This window comes from Cydia splendana, chromosome Z (assembly GCF_910591565.1).
Source record: "Cydia splendana chromosome Z, ilCydSple1.2, whole genome shotgun sequence".
In the NCBI taxonomy this organism is placed as follows: Eukaryota; Metazoa; Arthropoda; class Insecta; order Lepidoptera; family Tortricidae; genus Cydia; species Cydia splendana.
The window spans coordinates 11,762,151-11,774,412 of NC_085987.1; the positions used below are offsets into that span (position 1 = coordinate 11,762,151).

General features: G+C 36.7%; 1 protein-coding gene across 9 annotated transcripts in view; it reads right to left on the reverse strand.

The window, feature by feature from the left end:
* LOC134804508 (uncharacterized) overlaps nucleotides 1-12,262 on the reverse strand; it is a 70,287-nt gene that overhangs the window by 34,631 nt on the left and 23,394 nt on the right. For 4 of the 9 annotated variants that reach the window (XM_063777584.1, XM_063777582.1, XM_063777583.1 and 1 more), the window contains exon 2: nucleotides 8,663-9,088. The exons of 4 other annotated variants lie outside the window; for them this stretch is intronic. In XM_063777584.1, the coding sequence (XP_063633654.1) occupies nucleotides 8,663-8,970 (308 nt within the window). In that variant the 5' untranslated portion in view covers nucleotides 8,971-9,088. Of the gene's footprint in view, nucleotides 1-8,662; nucleotides 9,089-12,262 lie in introns of those variants that run through there. One more of the 9 variants, XM_063777590.1, reaches the window with a different exon arrangement.

Here is a 12,262-nt window from a genome sequence, read left to right on the forward strand (position 1 = left end):
TTACCTCAAGGATCGGTGTTAGCCCCCATATTATTCAATCTTTATATACATGACATCCCGGATACCCGGACGAGAAAATTTGCCTACGCAGACGACCTTGCCCTCGTCTCACAAGATCGAAGTATAGAGGAGACAGAACGCACCTTGCAACAGGATCTTTCCACTATGAAGGATTACTTTGCCCGATGGCGCCTACGCCCAAATGGATCCAAAACCGAAGTGTGCTGCTTCCACCTCAGCAACCGCCTAGCCAGCAGAGAACTCAACATCCGATTTGGTGACACAGTCCTGACCCACAACCCTCACCCAAAATATCTTGGAGTCACACTGGACCGAAGTCTGACATATAAAGCCCACATGCAGAATGTCGCAGCCAAACTGAGAACCCGAAACAGCATACTTCAGAACTTAACGGGCACCACATGGGGAGCGTCAGCGGACTGCTTAAGAACGACCGCTTTGGCTCTAGTCTACTCTACAGCAGAATACTGTGCCCCTACGTGGATAAACAGTGCCCACACCCAAAACGTGGATAGCCAACTTAACCACACCATGAGGCTAATTACCGGGTGCATGAAACCAACTCCTGGACACTGGTTACCGGCTCTCAGCAGCATTGCCCCACCACACCTCCGACGCCGCCAACACCTCCAAAAAGAAGTCGACAAAATTCGTGCAAGGCCCGACCTGCCCATTAATACAGACTTAAGAACTTTCAGATCGCCAAGACTTAAGTCCCGAAATCCACCAGCCTTACTCGTGCACGAGCCCTCGACTGATTGGAACGTCCAAACCGCCTGGATAGAGGAGTGGGCAGCAAAAGACGAAACCGCAGATCTATTTCACCTCGATCCCCGTAAATTCCCGCGTGGTTTCAAAGAGGCCCGTCGTATCTGGTGTTCCTTAAACCGTATAAGAACCGGAATAGGTCACTGCGCCTACCTGCGTAAAAAATGGGGCTGGACTGACGCTGAGAAATGCGACTGCGGAGACCCTAAACAAACCGTGCACCACATGGTTTTCGAATGCCCCATAACCAAGTATGACGGGTCACCCATGGATTTCAAAGACCTCACGAGCGACGCTATCGACTACTTACGGAATGCTAAATTTAAGTTATGATATGCATGTTAATATTTAAAAACACAGTGTATAATGCCATACGATAAATAAATAAATAATGCCCTTTTGCTGGTATGGTTTTTCACCCTTCATTATGCGTGGCCCGACACGGAATTTTTTTGCTATTGAGTGTAGTATAGTAAATGGCGTGTCTCGTTAGCTCAAAAATTATAAGGTGGAAAACACCCAGAAGAAAACAAGATCTACTTATCTAGAAATGAAAATAGAAGTGGAAAGTCTTACTCCACTTTTCATACTATTTGTTCTATCAGTTGCTTTGCAAATGAAGGTACCTATATTGAATTTTCTAATTATGCGTTTGAAGATATATTTATGTTATCCTAAAGTATTAGCGACGTGGGAGACATCGATAACGCAAGAAATGGGGTTCACTTCACGGCTTCGGTATCAGCATCGTTCGTTTCATTGGTCTTTCGTCATTTCTTATTTCGTATAATCTGTATTCGTCACTTGTTCTTTAAATTCATTCCTTTTTGCCCCTGCCGCCTTAGGTATTCGTTTTTCGTCACGATCTTAATTGTTTGTACCTCTAGTTCCCTAATCTTTCGGATGATCGGGGTTCGTAAGCGAGTAAGGCGTAGCGTAAACAAGAACTTAGTTCCCTGGTTAAACAAATAACTATTAATCGTAGCTTGTATAAAAAAATATATAGCCTGTCCGCTTTTCTGAGATCATGTAAGACATAGTTGGTCAAGCAAATCTTGTCAGTAGAAAAAGGCGCAAAATTCAAATTTTCTATGAGACGATATCCATTCGCGCCTACGTTTTTCAAATTTGCCGCCTTTTCTACTGACAAGATCTGCTTGACCAGCTATAGTAAGACTGGAGAACTTAATTTTAGAAATCGCACAGCCTATACACGGTGTAAGTTTTGTTTTTTTGTCCGTAAGGTATGTATTAAATAAAGGTTTACACACTCGACCGGTCTTGATTATTAAATTAGTTGCTGTAAGGTTACCCCAGACTAGATAATAGCGATGTCAGGTTTTAGCGAATACTAAAATTCGGCCACTGTCTCGTCAAAAATTATAATTGTAAATAACTTAGGCCTAATACCGAATAGTTAAGAATATTCGTGGCATAAGTAATAATCATTCTTCTATTAAATTATATGCTTATTTACTTCGTCGACGAAGATTATCAATGCCACGCAAAGTGAACTGCCATATTATTTTCAGGGAGCATTAAAATGGGAATCGTTGACCTTAATTATGCGCGAGGAATTGAATAACAAAAACAGCGTTAACTGTAAAGCTGATACCGATAGTAGGACTCAAAACGTGCAACTCAGGCGAGCATTTATAAAAATACACCATGACATCATGGTGTGCGAGCGAGAGGGATGGTCATTTGTTTCTCTCTAGTGTTTATTATAAATACACGACAGCATGTATTTGATTCGTGTTTATCCTATGTACCCGAGACCCTGCGGACGTGTGCGATTGATAAGCTTAGTCTGTTTTTTTTTAAACTACATAATATGAGGTACTGCTCATAGGAAATAGTATGGAACGCACATTTGTTCCTTGTATAGAAAATGTATGGTATACATAGTACTTAATTTTGAAAAAAAAAAACAGACTATAATACTAAGCTTACGTTCCCAAGTTTTTACGTAGTTACACTTAAGTTGCTGTGACTTGTAGAAGGTTGAAGAATTTTTGGATGCATGATTTATTTCGAGTTGAGCTTGAAACTAACCTAACCTACCATTGCAATTTCAACTTCCTACATGGGCATGGGTATATAAAGTCTATCTGAGATGAAAACTCAGTAAGATCTTGGATTAACTTTATTCTTCTTTGGTCGTGCAGAATTAAAATAATACAAGATACCTACAAATAATGTAGAGCATATTTGTTTTCTATCGTATTCTCTCGGAAATGTTCGTATTTGTCATGCTACTTCAGTCAACCTCACTACTTTTTACACCGACACTTTCGTACTTTTCCGTGTAAAAACGATGGAAAATAATTATACACTACATCTGTACAAATTTTATGCTTTGATATTTGTAAATTACGTCTGTTAGCAGAAATCAATAATTTTAGAATCAACTACTTACTTATAACAGACCTTCTGTTTTACATTTTAAATTATTAGGTATTAATTGGTTATATTATATGTATTATTAATTTATTAAGTAAGGTGTATTCGGGTATTACCGAATGTCGGATAATTCCGAAATTCAGATGAAAATCACCCTTAATTCCATCATAATAAAAGTCTCCTTCGGAATTATCCGACAGTTTTCGACATTCGGAATTACCCGAGTAAACCTTAGATAATTTGAAATATAGGTACATCTGATATATCTATTTTAATACAATTCGGTCTAAAAAGACTGTACCTATGTAGGTGTCATCATCATCATCATCTCAGCCATAAGACGTCCACTGCTGAACATAGGCCTCCCCCTTGATGATGTAGGTGTACGAGTATACAAATAATATATAATCTTGTTGTTCATGATTTTATTGAATCGATCCACCCAGGTAAGTATAGTTATATATGTTATACTAGTATGTCTACATTGTCTATTTTGTTAGTTCGCTATTACACATATAAATAATCTGTCAGTAGAAATACACGTGTGTAGCAACAATAATTATATTAATTATGTAAAATCTCCAGTCGTGATTGTTTACCTCGCTAGGCCCCGCTAACAACACGAACCACCATGCACATGTTGAGATGAACAAGTATGACATTTTTAGGGTTCCGTACCCAAAGGGTAAAACGGGACCCTATTACTAAGACTTCGCTGTCCGTCCGTCCGTCCGTCCGTCCGTCCGTCCGTCCGTCCGTCCGTCCGTCCGTCTGTCACCAGGCTGTATCTCACGAACCGTGATAGCTAGACAGTTGAAATTTTCACAGATGATGTATTTCTGTTGCCGCTATAACAACAAATACTAAAAACAGAATAAAATAAAGATTTAAATGGGGCTCCCATACAACAAACGTGATTTTTGACCAAAGTTAAGCAACGTCGGGAGTGGTCAGTACTTGGATGGGTGACCGTTTTTTTTTTGTTTTTTTTTTTGTTTTTTTTTATATGGTACGGAACCCTTCGTGCGCGAGTCCGACTCGCACTTGCCCGATTTTTCATTAGTATTACTAATTATCTACTGCTTAACTTAATTTAATTACACATATTACCAGCTTTAAAGTGTATCAGTATAAAATATTCGTATCTGAAAAAATAGAGAGAATATAATGTTTAGGCAAGTAGGGTATTACCTCGGAAATAAGCGCAAGAAGGTCCGAGTCAATATTTAATCATAAATAGTTTGAAAGAACGCCTGCTGCTGTCTACCGTGGTCACTATGTTATGTATTATTTCCTTTTTACAAGCTTTTATTTAGTTTCACCTGACCGTTGTCTGTCTGTCTGTGTGTATGCATAATCAAATCTTGCAAGTTAAATTTGATCCACTTCCCGGTTTCCAATTGAGCTGAAATTTTGCATACATACGTAAGTCGGGTGACAATGCAATATTATGGTGTCATCGAGCTGATCTGATGATGGAGACCGGAGGTGGCCATAGGAACTCTGTGATAAAACAACGAAACCTAATTGTGTTTGGGGTTTTTAGAATTGTCTCGATGAGTATTAGTTGCCTGTGGAAAAAAAGTACAGTCGGCGATAAAAGCTTGTACCAAAAATGATTTTTTTTTCAAAAACTTATTTAATAAATAGTAAGTTTTCATTTTGTGTTTCAAAATTTCAACTCGGGTATGCATTTCGGGTATTTGGTACAGTCTCTGTATACCTACTAAAAATACTCTACTCTCCTACTTTTTATGACTTATTAAATGATTTGTTTTCGCTACCCAAAGGTTGTCTGGAAGAGATCGCTCCTTAGTGATAAGATCGCCTGGTATCTACATCTATCCTTAATCAATTGCTTTCTGTAAGCTGTATGTTTTACTTGTGTGTGTGTGTGTGTGTGTGTGTGTGTGTGTGTGTGTGTGTGTGTGTGTGTGTGTGTGTGTGTGTGTGTGTGTGTGTGTGCCAATAAAGAGTTTTTCATCTATCTATCTACTCTGTATTCTATCAGTTACTAAACGGAAACGCCATCAAACTAGGTAGTTTAGGGGAATGGCTCTAATCTATTAAATCTACAATTTAAAGATAAACTGTTTGTCATTCAATGCGATGATAACATTTCGTGATTAGATCTATGATAGTCAAATAGTTATGTATTTTTCAAATACATTTTAAATATCCAAAAATATTCATGCGTTTGAATAGGTTGCGTTGTTCCTATGAGCACCGTCTGCCCCATAAGACATTCAGTCTCCAGCTAAATGGTGCCACATTATTGCACTATCGCCGAAGTTACGTACGTATTATGCTATAATTTCATCAAATCATCAATAATCTGACAGCGGAAACCGGTTCAAGCGTGCGGTTATGGTGTAAAAATAAAAGATTAAATAAGTACAGGAACCCCAAACCATATATTTATTATTAACATATATTAAGTAACTTGTACCTAACTAACAATAAAGTCTTGCAAGTCGGTTTTAACTTTTAACCTACATAGGTTAATTAGAAGTACATACTTCTAATAACCGTATCGATTTGAAACTTTACTTGTTTCATAGGTACAGAATACAGATATTTGGTACCATCGAGCTGATATGATGATGAACCCCGAAGATAGACAGTGGAACTCTTCGGTGCCTATGCCTAATAGTAAATTAGACCCCGTGCGTAGAATCATAAAATTCGTTTTGACGAATCCAGTTCCTAGTACCGCATTAAAGTATAGGTAACAAATAAGTGCGTTTAAGAAAAACATTTTTTTTTGCCAGAAACTATTTTTAATTATTTATATTTAGAAATCCTGTTGTCCGTTTCATAGCTATTCCACCTTTCTGCTGGACAATGTTGGGCATTCGAGCGAGTCATCTGCGCGTGACGATATGTGAGCTTTTGACTCTGACGTCATTTCATGTTATTGACCCGGTGCTTATACCTGGTCCGTGCACCTTGTATCACGATTGTGCTCCAATATTTTTACCACCATCTCTTATTTAAAAAGGAAATATAAGATATCCTTTTATGCGAGCAGCGTTAACAGCTATTGGACAGATGAGATGTCAAATAATAACATATATACATTCATTGTAGGTACTGCTTGTGCCTGTTACTTTGATTTAATATTATTATCAAAACCGGTTTTAATTTAAAATGATTTACAACAACTTGTGTCATTAATATTAATATCCAGAGAGGAAAATGAGGACTACGTATGAATGAAAAGGCGATTTCGCGCGGGCCCTTCAGTTTCGTCTTAAGCTGCAATCTCGCTGCAATGCTGCGTTTCCACAGCTCACCCTTACAGAATGACGATATTTGTATGACCTTTTTAGATCACCTGGATGTAGGTACATAAATATTATTTCATGAGTTAAGTACACATTGGGATAAAATCTAGATGTCACACTATCGACGATTCTATTAGTTTCCATTAAGTATTTCAAAATGATGTAAATGCGGCCCACGATTGTATCTGTTGACCTTACATGGATAATTAAGAAATACTGCGTTGTCTTTGACATTAGCAGATAGCGACTCTTATCTTAGTTATCTTCTAAAAATCCGTTCTACTCATTCACAATTTCCAGGTGAGATATATGTACTTGAGAATTATTTTTGTTTTGTATACCATGACTCAATCGGTCCTAGATAGAAAGATTAACAGGGTAGGTGGTTTTGTGAATCCGACAATGACATGCAAATAGCAAAATTGAATCAACAATTGGCATAGCGGCGTAATTAATTACTCGATCACCTCTACCCCGGGCGGTAAACAAATCGACGCGAGCGTGATGTCATGCGTGCTGTGCTGTTGACCGAAACAACGCAGCAGGAACACGCCATTTAGATGCCTTCCTTCGTCGTTGTTCTCGTAAAGTTCTTAAAGACAAATCAACAATTAAATCCACGGGTACTTCATTTTCCACCAACTAGTAGAGGCAGTGAGTATGCACTTTTGTCTCAGGCGATGCTATATAGTTGGCCAGATTGTTCCTTGGATTATGCTAAGCTGATCTAATGCTCTAGCCACGAGATTAACACTTGGCTATCACCTAAAAAGGGAAGGGGAAAAGTCGGTTCCGGCGGCCTAGTTATCGGTCTACTTTTACATACCTGTAAGCTATCAGGTCATAAATTCACGAAGTCACGAAGAATTCATTTATGAAATAATCGATTGACCTTATCATAGTTATCATACAAAAAAAAATGACTATTTACAATTATTATAAATTCGATAGTAACATTGTTTGTCTTGTCTGTCTTGTTTGTCGTAAAATACAAATTAAGTCTTTCTCTTATGTAGTTAATAGCCTATTTATATGTTATTTTGTTATGATTGTTATGAAACTATAGATCTATTATTCTTGTCTTTAAAATATGTTCATAAACTATGTATGAATGTTTGTTTCTGAATTAATAAAAATAAATATAGCATTATAGATTTAACAGACGTTTTTGATTAGCTATTAATCGATAAATGATAAATTATTGTTGTAATTATGTCATAACTAATCGCATAGGTACTTAAATATTAACAATGTGCCGTGCCCTTCGCCGCCGATGAATAAGATAATGATGACAAATGACAGCAGACAGCAAAACTTAAGCTTTTTCATTTCGCTTATCACACGGGATAGGACGGTGATCTATATGGCTTCAAAAACACTCCTTTTGTGAAATAATGTGAAACGTCTTTAAAATTTATGTCTTTTAAAACAAAGAGTGTTTTTTGCAGACATTGAAGTTTATGCAATATGTTTCACCAAACTATGCTAGCATAAGGGAACGATTCCGGCCTTTTAATACCTGTCTTGACCTCTGAGCAAGGCCGAGGGCCGCGTTGCAGGAGGGCCGTGATCGGACAGTGACTTCTGAAGTGGAGTTCAATAGACACGGCAAATAACGTAAACAAACCAATTTACCTTCATTACTTCGTAATCTCGCACTTTTTAAGGACAACTATGATCTTATTAGTTAAAATAAAATGTTAGGTTATACATATGTCAAATGCAAAAAAATCAGTCATATTTATTTACATTCTTCGTAATTTCTATTGAACACCACTTTAGAGCGCAACAGACGATTTATTATGCGCAGCAGTTGAGTCCTTGATAGCCCCGTATCCTATGATATGTATAGCTTGCATATGTAGTTTTTATCATTTTCTAAAGCTCCGCTTCACTGCGATCTACCTAAAATTTATATCAAACGAAAATTCTTTCTTCACGTGATACACGCGCAATTACAATTAAAACGTAATAATAACACACCTTTATCTTTATCTTGTGTATTTTTATAATTTTTTGGTAATTGATAGTGTCAACACTAAAGGTCGACGCTCGACGAATACTACTCGTGTTTGCACTAGGTTATAATATACTGTACCTAAGATTGAACTGGACACATTACATTACAAACAAAAAGTCAATATATTTGTTCCTGTGGGTTAAGTTAAAAAACTAAAGCTTACCTTGCCAAAGTTCCCTTAAAGACTCCATTAGATTTGGTAGCATAGACATGAATGACGTCAGCCATGAACGGTTCACTAGTCTCTAACGCGATGGCCTGCTGTTCGCAAACAAGGGGCTCTATTCTGCACGATAAGGCGGACCGTTTGGTCGATGTCGCCCGAGGATATGTGTGAGGGCGAGCGGAACTAAACACCGCGGCCGACATGTCTTCGCTTCTCCTGTGCTTCCTTGAGCACAAAGCACTCGCAGCATTCTTCAGTTGTGTTTGGAATCTGTTTCGCGGGGTGCTCACAATACCACCATCCATCTTCGGACACAGTTTAACTGCACTTAGTGTATGTTGGAATCCATATTTATCGCATTACACAGCACTTGATAGTTTAATGTTTGACACCGTGTTTCATTCATTCGCGATAGGACGGTCACTGATAATTGATACAATTTATAAATACAGCCTTACGGATAAAATACGAGTAGGTATGTGTTCGGGAGTACGTTTTTAATAGGTAAGATTAAATAAAGACCCGTACAGATTATTCAACAGTCCAGAAGATAATTCTACGGATCGGTGACATCCAAAGTAGTAGAACAAATTTATTTCACTTAGAATAAATTTAAAAGTGGAAAAATTACTGTCTTGGGTGAGACTTGAACTCTCGGCCTCTGGATCGATACTCCAGCGCTGTAATTTTTCCACTTTTATAGTAGATTGTTAACCAAGGGTTGAAAGGCACCCATTTCTGTCGAGGTAGTTTGGCGCTCGAACGCAGTGAGAGCGCCAATAGCCCGAGACGGAAATGGTGCCTTTCACCCGAGTTAAACACTCTACTTTTCATATCGAATGCGAGGAAACCAAACAAGACAAGGCAATTTCGCAAAATCAGTAATTGAAGTACCCATTATACCTACGGCCATGATTTTTTTCCTTAGGACTTACTTGCAATCGGAGACTTTACATGTGTGAAGATTAATAAACCCTAGCGCAAATCATTCAGATTGCAATATTTACGAAAACACACATTTTTTAACAAACTGCAGTAATTTTAAAACGATTTGTTCATTATAGTGTGAAAATCAGCGGGATTGCCTCATACTTTTTAATTTTATACTTTTTCGTTCTAAAAGCCGCCACAGACTACCGGACCGCACCGCGACCTTGGTAAGCCGCACCACGCAATAACATAATAAAAGTATTTTAAATATTAAATAACAATGTAATTAATAATATAAGAAATTTTTATCTTGTATTTTATTTTATTTTTATGAATATAGTGCTAAATAACTTTAAAAACCAATTTAATATCGTACAAACGTTTAACTGTGGCTGTATAAGATTCTGCCTTTGCTCATTTACGCAAGTGTAAGGTTTAAAAAAATATTTTTGGTGTATTCCTTTTGGTTCGAGTCTTATGAAATCGAGTAAATAGAATTCAACGAAAGAAATTAAGAATAATTTGTTTTTAACAATTTACTTTCATCGTTTTTTATAAAAAAAGGATCAACGTGGGATTAGTAAAATTAAACAATTACCAATTGTTACAGGCGAGGAAATAAAGACACTATTTTTCCATTTTGTTTCCACCCAGTTGTTCGTGGGACGGGGACGCAGAGGAGTACACCACTTTTCTGCGCTAGAGCATAAACGTATCACTTTCTGCACACCTTTTAGAACAACAACGACCGACTTTCAGAGCATGAGATATGAAAAATTTATTCTATGCTTAATAACATCGTTCGCAGACGTTTCTGCTTGTTAAAAATTAAAAAATTAAAATGTATTTCACATTGAAATAGACACGACAAAGAACTCCATATATGTCATAAACCATGTTTGCAATAGTCACCCTTGCATACTAAGCTTATTGAGTCGTAACGTCCGGTTAATAGTTGATACCTACTACATTACTACAAGCTTTTGGAAAATTGACCTTTTGTTACACAGGACACCTACAAGTTTAAAGCTCGTCATAGTGTTGTAGTGTACAGTCATCGAAAGAGCACACTAGGTGGGTTAATGACTCAAAAGGATTTCCGTATTTCTTGTTAAGAGATTTTAAATATTTATTTCGAATAGCTTTTGCTGTAGAATATCTTAACTAAATCCAAATATGCCTGCCAACGCAAAATGCTACCCTTGACTCGTAACAGGCAATTGATGGAAAATGAATAAATGTAACATTATTATCATCAAGCATTTACAGTACAATTAAATTACCCTTAAGTTCACCGTTCCCTAATTTTATTCCGATGAAATATGCTCTTGGAATGAAATACAGACAGAAAAGGACGCGCAATACTCGACTTTAAGCATAGGTTAGAATTATTCGTATTATAATTAAGACCCTAATAGACATTGAATAAATTATGAATCGAGACAGACAAAATTAACGGCTCATCACATCACAGCAGTATGCAACGCATTTCATACAGGTCAGAAATTAATTATGAGATTATAGTGTGGTAAAGCTTAGCTAATATCTTTTGTAGTCGTTATGCGTTACGTACTGACGAGATAAATATAGAGACAAAGGTCAGACAATCAAAGTTGATCGTAGAGAGCATCAACATATTTCAATATTTAATTCAGGACACTTTTTATCACGTAAATTATCAGGTTCGGAGGGGCCGCCAGCCCATCAATACATAAGATTATATCAAAGGGGTAGTTATTCTGATTGTCATAACAGTTTATGGTTTACATCTGTATTTGTTATGTTTAAAATGACATTATTAATAAATGTGTCATTTCTGGTTGGATATAATAATATCCATAACAAATCCAGATTATATTCAAAACCAGTTATTGCAATCTGAATACGCCTCAAGAACTAAATAACACACAAGTAATACACTTTATAATGTATTGATCGTCTAGCCTTTGCCTAATGAATCCATATTCGCTTGGCGGGCAGGTTTATGTATAAGTAGGTATAACAAAAAACATTAACAGTTTTAATCAATACATTACTACCAATGTGCTTCCCTAACCCATGTTAATGTACAGAACATGCATAAGGATTAGGTATGCTATAAATGTATAAGTTCGCTATCGCCCTGTGGAAAATGTTAGCAACCTAATTATACTCGTATTATAATTAAAGTCTTAATGAACCTACATGTCATGCTGGTACAAAAACAGCACATAATGTAATAATAAATTAACTACTTAAATTCGTTTAATTTTATCCGTAAGGCTGTCATTAAAAATATTATTTTATCTTGTATTGACGTATATATGTTGTAACAATAATTTTCAAGTTATTAACCGTATCTACATCGTCTTCATTGGTAAGCGTAATATACTATAAATAAATGCATACCAAATATTAAATTGTGTTCAGTTGGAGTTGTTGTTACCATAAGTTAACATACATATAATCATAATTATCATATTACATAGTTATAATCTTTTTAGCGTTGTTCTTTTGATAGTTTTAGGCTAAGGCGTGTATTAGTTGTCATGATTAATGTCAATAATCATATCGTAGTCATGTTATACCTTACTATTATTAGTCGCGGTCTATATGGCGAGCCATAGATTTATAAGGCATAGATTGAGTGTTCCTACATCCCTAGTGAAGCCTTTTCAAGTGCGACGT